The sequence below is a fragment of the Phacochoerus africanus genome, chromosome 5, assembly GCF_016906955.1.
Source record: "Phacochoerus africanus isolate WHEZ1 chromosome 5, ROS_Pafr_v1, whole genome shotgun sequence".
NCBI classification, from domain to species: domain Eukaryota; kingdom Metazoa; phylum Chordata; class Mammalia; order Artiodactyla; family Suidae; genus Phacochoerus; species Phacochoerus africanus.
The window spans coordinates 108,107,499-108,122,630 of NC_062548.1; the positions used below are offsets into that span (position 1 = coordinate 108,107,499).

At 40.4% G+C, this 15,132-nt stretch overlaps 2 protein-coding genes across 5 annotated transcripts in view; one reads left to right on the plus strand and one right to left on the minus strand.

Moving 5' to 3' along the window:
• FEZ2 (fasciculation and elongation protein zeta 2) overlaps positions 1–6,886 on the plus strand; it is a 45,988-nt gene extending 39,102 nt beyond the window's left edge. For both annotated transcript variants that reach the window (XM_047782292.1, XM_047782293.1), the window contains 2 exons: positions 3,176–3,241; positions 5,939–6,886. In XM_047782292.1, coding sequence (XP_047638248.1) covers positions 3,176–3,241; positions 5,939–5,955 — 83 coding nt within the window. In that variant the 3' untranslated portion in view covers positions 5,956–6,886. The remainder of the gene's footprint in view (positions 1–3,175; positions 3,242–5,938) is intronic.
• A 396-nt stretch (positions 6,887–7,282) lies between these two features.
• Positions 7,283–15,132, minus strand: part of CRIM1 (cysteine rich transmembrane BMP regulator 1) — a 202,513-nt gene continuing 194,663 nt past the window's right edge. For all 3 annotated transcript variants that reach the window (XM_047782289.1, XM_047782291.1, XM_047782290.1), the window contains 3 exons: positions 14,949–15,071; positions 11,124–11,314; positions 7,283–9,757 (listed from right to left, as the gene is read on the minus strand). In XM_047782289.1, coding sequence (XP_047638245.1) covers positions 9,581–9,757; positions 11,124–11,314; positions 14,949–15,071 — 491 coding nt within the window. In that variant the 3' untranslated portion in view covers positions 7,283–9,580. The remainder of the gene's footprint in view (positions 9,758–11,123; positions 11,315–14,948; positions 15,072–15,132) is intronic.

The following is a 15,132-nucleotide window of genomic DNA, read 5'->3' on the forward strand; positions in this document are numbered from 1 at the left end:
TCTCATTCAGCAAATATTTTAATGAGGGGCTACTCTGCCAGGCCATGTTCTGGGCACTTGGGGTACTTCAGTGAACAAAGCAGACAATAATACTCCACCATCAAGGGGCTTGCATTTTAAATTAATTTTTTGATGTAATATACATTATATCGAATGTCTGTGATAGCCATAAATGAACTGAATTCAGGTTCTAGCTCTGTTATTCACAGGGATATCCTTGGAAGTCATTTACCTACTCTTGGTCACAGAGGAAAATGAGGATTAAAATATTTGTTCTCTTTACCTCATGGTAAATGAATTAATGTATGTGTGATTTGGCCTAAGTCAATCACTCAGCCTTGTTTTTCTTGAAGGGATTGAATTTGCTGATCTATTAGGTTCTTTCTGATTGTAAATATTTGTGGTTTTTTTGTTGTTTTCTGTTTTTGTCTTTTCAGGGCTGCACCTGTGGCATATGGAAGTTCCCTGGCTACACCACAGCCACAGCAACGCCAGATGCTTAACCCACTGAGCAAAGCCACGTCCTCATTGACGCTAGTTGGGTTCGTTACCACTGGGCCACAACAGGATCTCTGTAAATATTTGTGATGATTGTTAATTAGAGAGCATCATGTGAGTGGATGTTGATGATACTGACCTTGGAAACTGAGAATATAGAGGCATGGGTGGGGGCAGCACAGGAAAAGAAAAGAGTATCTTAGGTGTAAGCTGCCAGTCGGCTAACCTGAAGCTTTTATTCTTTCCTTTGGTGATGAGCACTTTGCAAAACACTTTTTCTTTTCCTCTAACATATAATAGTTTTTATTTTTTTCCGTTATAGCTGGTTTACAGTGTTCTGTCAATTTTCTACTCTACGGCATGGTGACCCAGTTACTCATACATATATAGATTCTTTTTTCTCACATCATCATGCTCCATCATTTTTCAAAACATGTTATACTTCCGTGGTGCCAGCTTGTCTAAAATAAAGAATTAAGAGACTAAATGGGTGGCCAGCCCTCTACGTTTCCAGAAAACTTACGAAGTTATCAAGTGTCCACGATCACACAGGAGCATGGTTAGTTACAGGGCTGCATCTCCTAATTCCCAGTCTACCATACTTTTTAATAACATTGGCTTTTGATAAGTGACTTTATGTAGAACTGAAATCTAGAATGTGAATGGAAGCAGAAATACCAAGTTTAAATATTTCTCTAAGAAGGGAACATAAGTATTGCCTGGAAGCCGGGAATTGCTGAGGGGACATCATCTTCTCAGATCCAGGACAAACATATACTTGGCCAAACCAAAGTTACCATAATTCCCATGGCAAAATGTCCTAGCTGATTTTTAGATAATGTCTTTGTAGACTGACAACGATTTTGGGGCTTGGGGGTGAGGGAACGTGTGTAGGGCGTGTGAACGAGTGTCCACGTTCATGTAGTTATGAGGATGGGATCACTGTGAGACGGTAGATGGAAGGATGACCTTGACTCTGAAAGTTTCGAAAAAGTGATTATCTCCTGAAAACACTGGGGAGAATCTGAGCCCCTGCCACCCTCACCACGGGGAAAGTCCCATGAATAGTGTTTAGATGTGTAGCCGTCCTTGTAAAAGCTGTTGGAGGTGCAACAATAATAGTAATAAGATGGAGTTCCCGTCATAGCTCAGTGGTTAACAAATCCGACTAGGAACCATGAGGTTGCGGGTTCGATCTCTGGCCTTGCTCAGTGGGTTAAGGATCCGGTGTTGCCGTGAGCTGTGGTGTAGGTCGCAGATGCGGCTCGGATCCTGCGTTGCTGTGGCTGTGGCGTAGGCCAGCGGCTACAGCTCCGATTCGACCCCTAGCCTGGGAACCTCCATATGCCTCGGGAGTGGCCCTAAAAAAGGCAAAAAGACAAAAAAAAATAGTAATAAGAATTAGACTATTAGTCGTGTTAATAATCGTAATGCTGACATAGCATAAATTTTGTGCCAGGCACGGTTTTACATCTGAATTCGTAACTTCACATTAGAACAAGCCCTTTGTGACAAATCTAATGATGAATCTCATTTTACAGATGAGGAAGTGTGTTCCCTGAGGGGTTAAGTAACTTGCTCAGAGTCCCACTGCTAGGAAGTGGCAGAGCCAGGGTTTAACCCAGGAAGGCTGATTACAGTTACACTGGGTTGTCTTGTACATCTGGGGGAGAATAGTGAGGCCTTTCCCTGGGGTGCTCTGGAGAGTTTGTGTGGGCAGTCGCGGTGAAAGGACGGTATTCATGTGGGTTTATCTGAACCTGAGTGGTCTAGACCTTTTTTTTTTTTTCTTTCTTTCTTCTTTTTAGGGTTGCACCCATGACACAGGGAAAGTTCCCAGACTAGGGGTCCAATCAGGGCTGCAGCTGCTGGCCTACACCACAGCTACAGCAATGTGGGATCTGAGCTGTGTTTGTGACCTACACCACAGCTCACAGTAACACCAGATTCTTAACCCACTGAGCAAGGCTATGTATTGAACCCTAAATCCTCATGGATCCTAGTTGGATTTGTTGCTGCTGAGCCACAAAGAGAACTCCCCGTCTAGATGTTTTTTTAAACACTAGACTAGTCGCTGTGTTTTCTGTTTTGTCTTTGATTAGAGATCAGATGGTCAAAGATTCTCTTTAGGATGAGGCTAAGTCCCCCAGATTCCTCTGTAGTATCAAGGATCAGGCAGCTTGGCAGGGTGTGTGCTTCATGGAAGTCTATTCTTCATTTTGGTTTCTTCTTTAAAAGTTTCCAAGCAGGCTGACAGATAAGCCCTTTGGAGAGTACAGCTAACTCTTCATTAACCTAAGAGGTTCTCCAGCTAATGAGATCCACAACACCAAGTTTCTGTTCCCCAGAGCTTACAGAAATGCACATTATGGTAACTTGCTTGCTGGCATTTATGGTGACAACCCGGGGCTCTACGTAAATAACCCAGTTCCTCTTTTCTGCCTCCACTGTCTAGAAATTTTAAATCCGGGACACAGCTCTGAGATAGCTGGAATATTCTTACCTGAATGAGGATTTATTAAACTATAACAAATATTAAACATTTGTGTTTGTATTCTCTTATCCAGAAAAAATCAATTTACATGGGTTGGTTATACTGTATAATTGAGATGAAGGCTACAGTGATGGAAGTTACCTGAATCTGAAATTCTTTTTTTCTTTCTCCTTTATTTTGTAGTTCTTCGTGCCATGAAAGAGGATAGTGAAAAAGTTCCGAGCTTGTTAACTGATTATATACTGAAAGGTGAGTTTTAGATAGTGTATGTGCAGTAGTTGGAAAGTTTCGATTAGTCAGTAGATGCACTGTCTTGCTAATAGATTTAAAGAGTAACTTTCAAATGCACAACTTACATTAATCTTATTTTGCAGGATGAGGGTATTTACATGACTGACTTATGCTCTCCACATTATAAAGTATGGTTGTGTAAAATTTAATTTTTATTTGCGGTCCAGGGCTGTAAGTAATTTCCACAGCTAAATTATAGGCATTGAAGAAGGCAATGAAGGAAATAGGGAGACATGGCCATAATTATGTGGCAGGCATTGACACCAGGAGGGGTTTGAAAAAGGTGACTCCTGCCATCTTGACAACAGAAGGATAAGGATGGGTGAAAGAGGCAACAGTCAGATCAGTTAACAGTCCCAAAGGGAATATGAAAGACATTGGGCTAAGGGACAGGGAGGGGAGGGGAAGAGAGAGAGGGAAAGAATAGATGTTCATAGAGCCAGAGCAGTGGAGAATGAGCCCGTAAATGTTAGGAGCAAGATCAGGCTTGTACAGGATGGGCATAGGGATGAGGCAGAGGAAGATCATTTGAGACTTGTCTGAGCTTACCTATTTTGCTAAGGAAAGAACCAAATTTGGATGATAGAGGGCCTGAAGAACTTATTAAAGACACAACTAATACTTTTCAATGAAATTATTATTATTTTGCTTTTTAGGGCCGCACCCTTGGCATATGGAGATTCCCAGGCTAGGGGTCGAATCGGATCTGTAGCCACTGGTCTATGCCACAGCCACAGCAACGCCAGATCCGAGCCACGTCTGTGACCTACACCATAGCTCGTGGCAATGCTGGATCCTTAACCCACTGAGCAAGGCCAGGGATTGAACCTGCAACCTCATGGTTCCTAGTTGGATTCGTTTCTGCTGCGTCACAATGGGAACTGAGACATTATTTTATAAAAAGTAGATTTTTAAGGTTGCAGATCTCCAAAGCATCATAAAATGCATTTTGTAGTGTTGGCTCCAATTTTGAGAGCAGTGCTCCTCTCGTAACACTTATCTTCTTTGGGTTCTCGCTCTTCTCCATTGAGTTGCTAGCTGAACAACTAGCTGATTTCTGAGATGTTAGGTAACTCAGATGGACTTTTATTCAATCATAGCTTCACAAAGGGGGAGCCTTCAGGATAGCTGGGAGCACAACATGCGTACATAAGTATTACCTGTAAGAGACCTGATGCGGGTAGCCATTAGTAGGTTAACAGGAGGGTAGAAAAGGTGAAATTGGCATGCTTGGTTTTTAATAAGCTCTGTTTTTCTGATGGAGGGCTTTTTCTTCCTGTTACATTCATTTTTTTTTTTTTTTTTTGTAAACCTGACATCTTTGTTTGCTTTTGTGTTGTGCTAGCATTGGTTTGAAAAGCTGGATTGTTCTGAGGTTTGTTTTTTATAGATGTGAATCAGGAATGAGATGCACATAAAGAACATGTCTTGATTTCTAATTTTAGTGGGTCCCTAGGGCACCACCAGGAGGGCCAAAGATAAAATAGCTAGAGAATACTTCGGAAGCTTATTCTGTCATTGGACTGCATGGGAGGATTTTATGACCTAGAAAATAGAGGGCTCCAGGGGAAAGTGACATTTACTTTTTCCCCTGAAAACCCAGCACTGTAACTGACGCTGCCCTGCATGCCTCCAATGCTGCTCCCTGTGCTTGGCCCCTGGCTCCCTCTGCCAGCCCAGGTCTAGCTAGACAGTACCTGCTGCTGGTGAGCTGCTTGTGGGCATGTGTTGTGGTTTTGTCTTGGCTTTGTATTATGAGGACTGGGTGGAAAACAAGCTGGGGTTCAGACTAAAGAGTGACTCTGTAGTCTGAGAAAATGAAGAGGGATGTGTAACGTTCAGAGGAGTTCACCTGCATGGGAAGGAGATGACGGAATGTGACTTAAAATGCTGTTTTCCACCCATCCTGGAAATCCACATCCAGTTAGGGTTTCCTCTCCCTCAGGGACCAGTAGAACATTTTGCCTGGGTGGGGGTATTGCTTCCCAGGGGAGAACTCTCCTTCCACTCTCTTGGTGGGACTTTGTCCTTGTTGTCAATGCCAGTGACTATGGTTTGGCTGCTTAAATATACCACCTTCATTTTAATGTGGAAGTGAGAAGTGAAAGAAGGTAGAAAAATGGCCTTATTTGGCCTGAGAAAGATGGGATGGGTGCTGTATGGGCTACTTAGGCTTCCCTTTCTCACACCTGCTTAGCTACCCCACTGCAGCCTGCTGCCATTCCGGCCCTCAACAGCTGTACCCAAGGCTGCAGTGTAGCTCTGGCTGCTGCTGTGCTGGTCCTAGACAGGGAGAAAATCATGTGCAGACACTTGGACCCATCTTTGGCTTCACCAGGGAGCCGTTTGCTGTGTTACAAGTCTCATGGTACAGGGCTAACATTATGGGCTTATCTCTAAGTGATTACCCTAAGAGACATGGCCTTTTGGTATCTCATTTCTGGGCAATTCTAATACATGTGTCTTGAGAAAACTTTTCATTGGTGGGTATATAGCCTTTTAAAACCTTAAAATGCTACTATAGATTCTTGCATTAATGTTTAGTTCTCATTATGGAATGGTGTCTTTATATACATATAAAATATATATACATCTTGTGTAAGTGTATACAAAATACACATTGATATATTAAAAAATTTTTTTTTCTTCCTCTAGTTCTATGTCCTACATAGCACAGCATCCCTTCAGGAACAGCTTTATCTTTTGTGGACTACAAGCTATATTTCCTATAGCATTATTCTGAAAGCTGGCTACCATTACCTTCCTGCTATTGGAAACTCAGGACACTTGAACTTGGGTTTGTGATTCAGTATTACTAGATCATGTCCTAATTCTTTATATTATCAACGAAGAGAAATATGGCACTATTTTGAATTCTAGAGATGGTTTTTCGTTAAATGCTAACAATTGCGAACTCTTCTCCAGCTTTATAGAGGGGGAGTGATGTTAATTGTCCATGTGCAGTTTAGAGTTTACATCAGCTGATGGTACGCCGATCTGAGTTTTTATGGCTTTCTAGATCTAAACTGCACTCACTTGAGAACTAGATTAAAGCACTGAGAGATTTATACTATAGCTATTCTTTGGTGATGGCAAGAACCAACTCTGGTTTTTTTTATAAGAGAATTGTCAGTATAAATATTACCTACCAGTATTGTCCAGAGAGACTGAAACCTGGGTTGTTCTTGGAAGAAGGGAAACCAGAATATGCATTATTTTAATACTTAGTAACTAACACTTGGAGATGACTGATTTTAGAGGCTGCTGTGTGTTTCACCATTGTTCAAATTTTAACCATTAGGATGCCATTCAGAATCTTGTATTGTTTAATTTTAGAGGGTTAAATGTTTCATTTCACCTGTCTGCGAAGAAGTGTCCTTTACAAGGATAAGGTGCTTAAGAAACTGTATGCTGTCGCAGCCCATTTCCTTTTACTGTGTTGTATTTTATTCATGCCTGTGTGTTCTCCTAAAGTGCTAATTCTAGAAACAGCCATTCATGGATACATCACTAGTCATGAAACACTTTTGCCAGTTCCAATCAAGTCAACCCCATTTAATAAATGTTGGGGGGAAAAAAGGTAATACACGCTTGAGAGCTTTATTTTTGAGTTTTTGATTTTTTTCCCACCTCCCTTAACAGTGCCGGATTCGTCCCCTTACCATTCTACACACAGTCCATCACTACAGCGTGTGAGCTGGTGAAATCTTGATTAGCCTCCTGGGGGCTGGGGTGGGGACGTGGGGTGCACCTTTTTTACATGTATTCCTTGGGAGAGGCATGTCTTCTGAGAGAAGCACTGGGGCTGCTTGTGATGCTGGAGGCTCATGGAGCTGACAATCTTAAAAGGACAATTCATCTTCCTCCCCTCAGACACAGGATCTTTTTTTGAAAGTGACACTGTATGATGTAGATTCAAAGTGTTTACCGGCTGCCCAGAAACAAGTTACAGGTAATTCTTTTACAGCCTTGTTTTTTGAAGAAAACAAACTGTACAACTACGGTGCACTCCAAGTGCCATATATCTATTTTATTTTTTCAGGAAATTATATTTTTCTTTTACAGAGCACAACAGGAACCAAAGTAAAAGAGTAATAGATACAGCACTCAGGATAAATCATATCTTTAAAATAATAATAAAAAAAATTTACACCTTGTCCTATATCCTGTTAGTATTTTCATAATATGGCCATGATTGAAAAAAAAAAAAAAAAAGCAAGCATTTACAATTTTTTGGATAGACTTTTTATGCCAGGAATGGATTAATTGTCAACAAAAATTTTATATTAATCAGGCTGATGTAAATCTATTTTGGTAACATATCATTAACAAATTTATTTTGGAAATAGATAAAAATATTGCCCCTTGATAATAAATCTTTTTTCTTTGACGCAAACAGCTAGAACACCTTTTTCTTTTCCTTTTTTTGATATTCTAAGACAAAAGAAATGGTTAATCTTCAGATTAATAAATTAGGTCATTATAATAATAAATTAATTTTTTTTTAAAGTTCAGCAACCTCTGTCCAAGTATTTACAACAATACTTGAAAGTTCCTTTACAAAACAGAACACATTTTCTTTTCACATTAAGCATACTGGGTATCTGTGTCTTTCACAACAAGCATTTTTAAAAGAAAAATCAATGCAACAAATGGGTAATTAGTATAAAAGTGCTAAGAGCTGTTTGAAAAGTTAACACTATAGTATACAGTCAGTTATATCTGAGGCAAACTACAACAAACTTCCAGCTTATTATGGACAATATTCCAGTAGTTGTTTCAAACAGTTGTTTGAAAAAAATAAAATCCAGGAGCTGATTAGTGATACAGATAAACTGCCGTCAATGTCTCTGGCCAGTAAGCAAATTGAAAAACGAACCAAAAGCAAATCCAAATGAGGAAGATTTTTAGTAAAGGAATACCTTCTCCATAGCAGGTGTGATGCTGACTGCTCAGGGCATGTGCACACACACATACAAACACACACACACATACTCACATCTCTTTCCAACTAAACTGCAGGTAGAATGAGATTTTTTGTGTTAATCAAAAATTTGTAAGTGATCCAAAGCATTGATATGGAATGCCTGTTTGTTTTTGTTCTGGTTAAAATCTCATAAAAATACATTCAACAGGAAAACATAAATTGTATGTGTATAAATATATATGTATATATATATATTATATACACACGCACACAAATACTTTTGTTTTTCTGAAGCATAAGATAGTTACATAAATATTCCTATAATTGCTAAAGTTTAAAGAGGCATAATTTTTTTTGAGCTTCAACAAAGGTGCTTGAATAATATACAATTAAAATGAAGTAGTTTCTATTTTGTAGAATCAGTATATAAGGAAAAATAAAATCCCCAAACAGTCTTTTTTTTAAGTTTCTTAAGCTAGAGCGTCAACAAAAACTATGAACAACCAACAACAGAACAGAACGAAGCAACAACAAACAAGGAGGTATAGCCCCTGGAAATGCCTGGCATCCTTCGCCCTCTCCTCCTTCCTGCCATGCTGCTGTAAGAAAAGCTCCAGTGCTCACATCAAGAAACGACTTGGGTCTCATTCATTTGCTGACTTTGCTAGGAACTGGCTGATTGGCTTGGAAGAAAAAGAAAGCAGCAAAAAAGTATAACTGTATATATCCTTAATCACCTGCTTTAGAGAAATGCCGCTACCCCATTTCTCTGGCTTCCTTGCCGCCTACTGCAGCTACTGACTGGATAGAAAAGAAGCTTGTGGCTTTAGGCCTGGGATGGCTATCGAAAGGTTCTGATGCACTTATCTGGTAGTCTAAGGTGGCTATGGCAGCTTTTTTTTTGTTTTCCTGCTCACTCAGGCCTGAGCTTTGCAGCAACCAGTGCAGTCTTCCAAGCAACAGGAAAAATACCCTCTGGGCCACTGGACTGCTTTTATTTGACTGGATTTCTCTCCGAGCCAAGCTGACCAGTTTGTCTTCCCAACACCTCCCTCCCACCCATGTTCCCCAACCAAACTCACTGTCCCCGCCCCCAAGTATCTCTACAGCTATATTACAAGCAAATACATCTTAGCAACTCGAAAACCTTTGGTTCTAAGAAAACACTTGGTCAGTTATCTTGAGGAAGAGTGGGAATGCTTGTTCTGCACACTGCTGTAGACAGAGCCCATCCCAGTAAGTTCTCAGCGCTGTACATCAAGTCACAATCCAACACAATCCACTAAGCAAGTGCACAAATTCTAGTTTACTTTTAAGAGCAGGTTTAGTCGTTTTTCTGTCTTTCAAAACCTCATCCAAGTTGCCTGGCTTCACACTGTTTGGTAGAAGTTGTCTGCCTGTAGGTGGTTCTGTCTTTGCATGCTGTAGAAGCCACTGAGCCTCGCATCGGGTTCCGCGATTCTCAGCATCCTCTGGGAGCTGTCCACCTGGACACGGGCTCCTTTCTTGCAGTCCACGGATACCAGGTGATTATTTAAGGAAGAAGGCTGTTTAATGGGAAGAGGGAAAATCCACAAAGCATTAGCCTTACGCACTCAAATCAACCCATATGTAGGACCTCATTCGGGTGAGCTAACAGCTTTACAGCACACAGACGGGCAGACGATGTGGGGTTTACAGCCTGTTCGAGCGCCAACTATATACGTATGAGGGATACTGACACACTGTTTACAAGTGAAATGTCAAACAGGGAGGAGATGAAGGAACTGAGACAATACTGAAGTGACATTATTTTCAAATCTTTCAAGTACAGAATAGTGCTTAAGAGGGCCGATGGGTGAGTGGAAGGTACCAGACAGGTAGATAGATGTTAAGATAAACAGACACTTGTAAATCACTCAGGCTGCAAAGTGAGCATCCCAGGTCGGTCCAGCCCATCATATCCAGGCATCCACACACACTATGAGCAGCCCCAGCCCAGCTTTGCAGGGGGGAACCATGTCTTGCATGCTCTGTATCCTGACCCAGCATGTGCCCTGCCTAGAGGTTATGCCCAGTGCATACTTGTCAAAAGAAAATCAGAGGCAGGTTAACTATCTGCCAGGACTTTTATGTGAAAGGGTTATCTGGATGATAAATAGGCTGTTTATAGTTCTTAAGGGTGTATGGCTTTTTCTTTAGTAAAAACCAGACTGCAAAAAGCATCAGTTTTGGAAAGATCTGTGATTTCCCTTCATGAAAATGAATTCTTTCCTGCCTTATAAATAGGGAGATTGAAGTGCTTTGTGTTTGTATTGACAACAGATACATACTCTTTTCCCTCAAGATGAAATCTGCCTCTCTCCATCCTGTCTGGGATTATTTTACACAATCTCTTCATCCTTTGCTAGCTTTGCCCTGTCTGCTTGGCTGTGACGCATCTCCCTGTCCTCTGGACTTGGTACACACTCATGATCTTTAGCTTTCCTCTTGTCCTTTTCTGAGTGTTCCCTCCCTGCGCTTGTGATTTTTTTTTTTCCTTTCCCAATTCTGAGTGGATAGATAATTGAGAAATACCAGGTGACCAGGTTTTAATCTCTAATATAAACAACAATGACTCAGGGGTGTTTGCTTATTTGAAAACTCTAAAGTAAATCCAGGAAATTGGATCTGTGAAAGGTCAGGATTCATTAACCAGTGGAAATGGAGAATTCATCCAGTGACTGATCCAGCCCTGGGCAAATGGTATATAGCTCATCACCACAGCTTAATGTGCATTTGAGGCTATGAAGAGCAAAGGAAAATTTCACTGGCTAATAGAGCAGATATCAAGCAATTTAAGGAAACAGAAGCATGCAGACTTTGGAAAGTCTTGATCAAAAACTTGAGGAAAGTTTGATCATTCAAGAGGTTGAAACTTTGTCAGGACAATACCTTAGTTGGTGTTCGATACCAGCAAAGCAGTGGTATCCACTGTTTCTTCTGATTGATGAAGAGGAACGCTATTATAATAGAGAGGCCTATTATTATGGGAACCACAACCGAGGCAATGGAGTCCAGCGAAGAATCTTCACCTGAATGCAGCCTGTTGTTGTCTCTGTAATCTACCTGGAGGTGACCCATGTCTAGGAAACAAAACATGATAAGCATTTATCACCTAAACCAGAATTTTTAAGGATATTTTAATTTACACTGTAAATAGAGATCAGAAACTTATTTTTATTGCTGCCCAATACTTTAAGGCTAAAACATGATTAAAGTCTAACGTGGATTCAAAAAGCTCTTATGAGAAGGCAGAGCTCTTAGGGATGGATGTAAGCAAAGGAAATACTAGGGTGAGGTTAATAATTAGGCAGGATGATGCTAATTCTAGCTACTCAAGAAAATAAGAAAATTCTTATCTAGACTTTAAAAAATAAATTAGACTGCTAAAAATATTTTGATTAATGTTAACCTATATGCTCTTATAATATTTTGAAGCAGAAACATGAGGCTTAGCTCCCTGCTTACTAGCAAACAGGAGACTATGGCAAAGTATATGCCTCTACTTACTGGTGTAGTAGTGTCCTGGTAAAAAAATCAAGCCAGAATCAAGAGCTTGGTCTCTTGGTTGATATTCTGGTTCACCATGCTTTAAGCAAAAATAGTTTACTTTTCATAAACTTGTTGATAACTCACTGGACCTATTAGACCATTTCCCTGCCTGAGTTAATATACTGCACAAGGGACATTTAATTTTGCTCTTATAGATGAAGGTCTTTTTGTTCCTTTAAATCATCATTCTTGCAATGAGCACTGCAGACAGAGATGACAAAGTTAAATTTACACCAATCAGGGGAACTCTCTGGAAATGTCGTTATTTTTCTTTTATTTAGTTTCAAGTAAACCACTGTAGTCAGGATGTCTACATGCATCAATGACCAGGTTAGTAAAAGATGCAGGACACACAATATCAGAAGAACTTGGTTTTCTTAAAATTTTTTTAAATTTTAATTTTTTTTGGCCATGCCTGCAGCATGTGGAGTTTTCTAGGCCAGGGATCAAACGCATGCCACAACAGTGACAATACCAGATCTTTAACTGCTGGGCCACTGGGGAACTCCAAAGGACTGGCTTTTATTTATTTATTAAAAAAAAAAAAACCAAAAACTTTTTTTTTGGTCTTTTTAGTGCCACACTCGCAGCACATGGAGTTTCCCAGGCCAGAGGTCGAACCAGAGCGGTAGCCGCTGGCCGAGGCCACAGAAACGCCAGATCCGAGCTGCATCTGTGACCTACACCACAACTCATGGCAATGCCAGATCCTTAACCCACTGAATCAGGCCAGGGATCGAACCTGTGTCCTCATGGATACTAATTAGATTTGTTTCTGTTGAGCCACAATGGGAACTCCAGGACTTGCTTTTAAATTGTTCTGCAAACTCAGTTCATGAAGTAGCACAGTTTTGTGATATTAATACTGATCTATAATTTAAACTCAGATTTTTATTAATATGTTTCTATGTGTACATGGGGGGATGGGAAGAAGAGAACCTTCCTAGTCATTTTAGCCAGTGTAGATGATGATACTCTATAGGAAGGGGAAAAAAAGGAACGTATTTGTTAGCATCAAGAAAAATGCCAGTAGTTCCCACCATGGCTCAGCAGATTAAGAACCTGATGTTGTCTCTGTGAGGATGTTGCTTTGATCCCTGGCCCTGCTTAGTGGGTTAAGGATCCAGCTTTGGTGCAAGGTGCAGCATAGGTCACAGAGGAAGGGCTTGGTTCTGGTGTTGCCGTGGCTGTGGCGTAACCTCAGCGGCAGCTCCAATTCAACCCCTAGCTTGGGAACTTCCATACACCACAGGTGTGACTATAAAAGGAAAAAAAGAAAAAGAAACAAAAAAGCCAAAGGTAAAAGTAATATTTTACCGATGAATTCAAGTTTCAAACACACAATGAATGAAGAATGAATTTTTTTTTGTCTTTTCAGGGCAGCACTCGCAGTGTATGGAGATTCCCAGGCTAGGGGTCAAATTTGAGCTGTAGCTGCTGGCCTACACCACAGCCACAGCAACACCAGATCCAAGCCACGTCTGCGACCTACACCACAGCTCATAGCAATGCTGGATCCTTAACCCACTGAGCAAGGCCAGGGATTGAACATGCATCCTCATGGATGCTAGTCAGATTTGTTCCCACTGAGCCATGATGGGAACTCCAAGAATGAATTTTTACCTTCCCACATTCCAAATGATATTGGAAGCAGTATTGGAATATGTGTCATCAAGAAAATTAAAAAGTAGTTCATTTGTGGCTCAGCAGATTAAAGTCCCAACATTGTCTCTAAAAGGATGCAGGTTTGATCCCTGGCCTCACTCAGTGGGTTAAAGATTGGACATTGCCACAAGCTGTGGCGTAGCTCACAGATGCAGCTTGGATCAGGTATTGCTGAGGCTATGGCATTAGCCTCTGATGCAGCTCTGATTTTCCATATGCTACAGGTGAGGCCATAAAAAGTTGAAAAAAAGGAAGGAAAATCTTGAGGAAAGGAAAATGAAGTTCAACTGAGGCCTATTTACAAAACTGAGTACTTAAATTCTGTTTTGATGCTAAAAGCAGGCCATAAAATTTACCTTTGAGCTTCCTACCAGCCAGAGCAAAAAAGGAAACAAGCATCATCAATAAAACTCTCAAGATCTTTAAGATGAAAATAAAGCTGTTGCTTAGAAGAAGCATGTATTTACTTGCTACTGACACATGAGGAATTTCTTCTTGGATCTTCATAATAGAGATACTATGTAATGCACAATCCTCAACATATTATAAAATAGGGCTATTCTTATGATCAAGCTCAGTATCCAGAGCACTGTGTGGCAATAATTATTGACTGAATGACTGTAAACACAATGCTAAAGCACCATTCAGTCAGAGCAATTAAATCAGGAGCCAAAACACCAGGTCCAGGAATTTGGCTCTCTGGTCATCTGGCTTGATCCAAGCAAAGCACTTAAAATATCTAGAGTAACAGAACATTAATCTCTCAAGCAATGAACATGGCTTCTTCCAAAAGAAATATAAAAATTATATAGCAATGATTTTGACAATGTCCTTGGAGTAGACAGGAGGCAGTACTGAGTCATGGTTAAGAGTGTGCTTATACTATTTTGATCAAGAGACCTACTTTTATAGAAAAGGCAGGCTTGACAGGAACTTGGCCTTGCTTTACCATTTAGCTGCTGAGAGATAGAATAACATCTCTATTACACACAACTAAAAGGACAGAGCAAGGGGAAAAAAGCATGGAATAAACCTGATGAGTGGAAAAATCAACACATTAGTAAAAAATTAAACTTCCCATGGAGTGAAAACTACCTGGAAATAGAGGGTAACCTAATGCATACATGTTTAGTATAGAATCCATGGGGACAAGTGAATAATTTATCATTCCTCTGTTACCAAAGTTTATTCACCTACATAACATCTGAGAGATGGCTTAGAAATTCCAGATACCAAGGCTCTTAGGACCAAGAACATATTTCTTTCTATCAACACTTAAGTGTCTGAGCATGTGGGGCCAGAAAGGAGGCATTTTACCCAGTTACCTGCAGAGTTATTTCATCATCCTAGGTTGTTAAATATGTTAGAGCTAAGCAGTTAAGTTATCTGAACTTCCCTGGGCATGCGATTTATAACATTACCCAAAAGTTCTGGGGGAAAAAAAAAAAAGGTAAACTATATACACAAGACTAGACAGATCTCAACTGACTTGGCACTTACCTTTGGGGAGATGGATAATGTCATTTTCACTAGGTGTGGGCCACAGGGGGACTTCCAGGTCAATCTCTCCACGATGATTTGTCTTCTCAATGGGTATATTGGTTGGTTCTGGGACATACATTTCTGAAAGAAAAGGATTGTTTTTTCATAAGAGACAATGGAGGGGCCACTCAGTGTTGACATT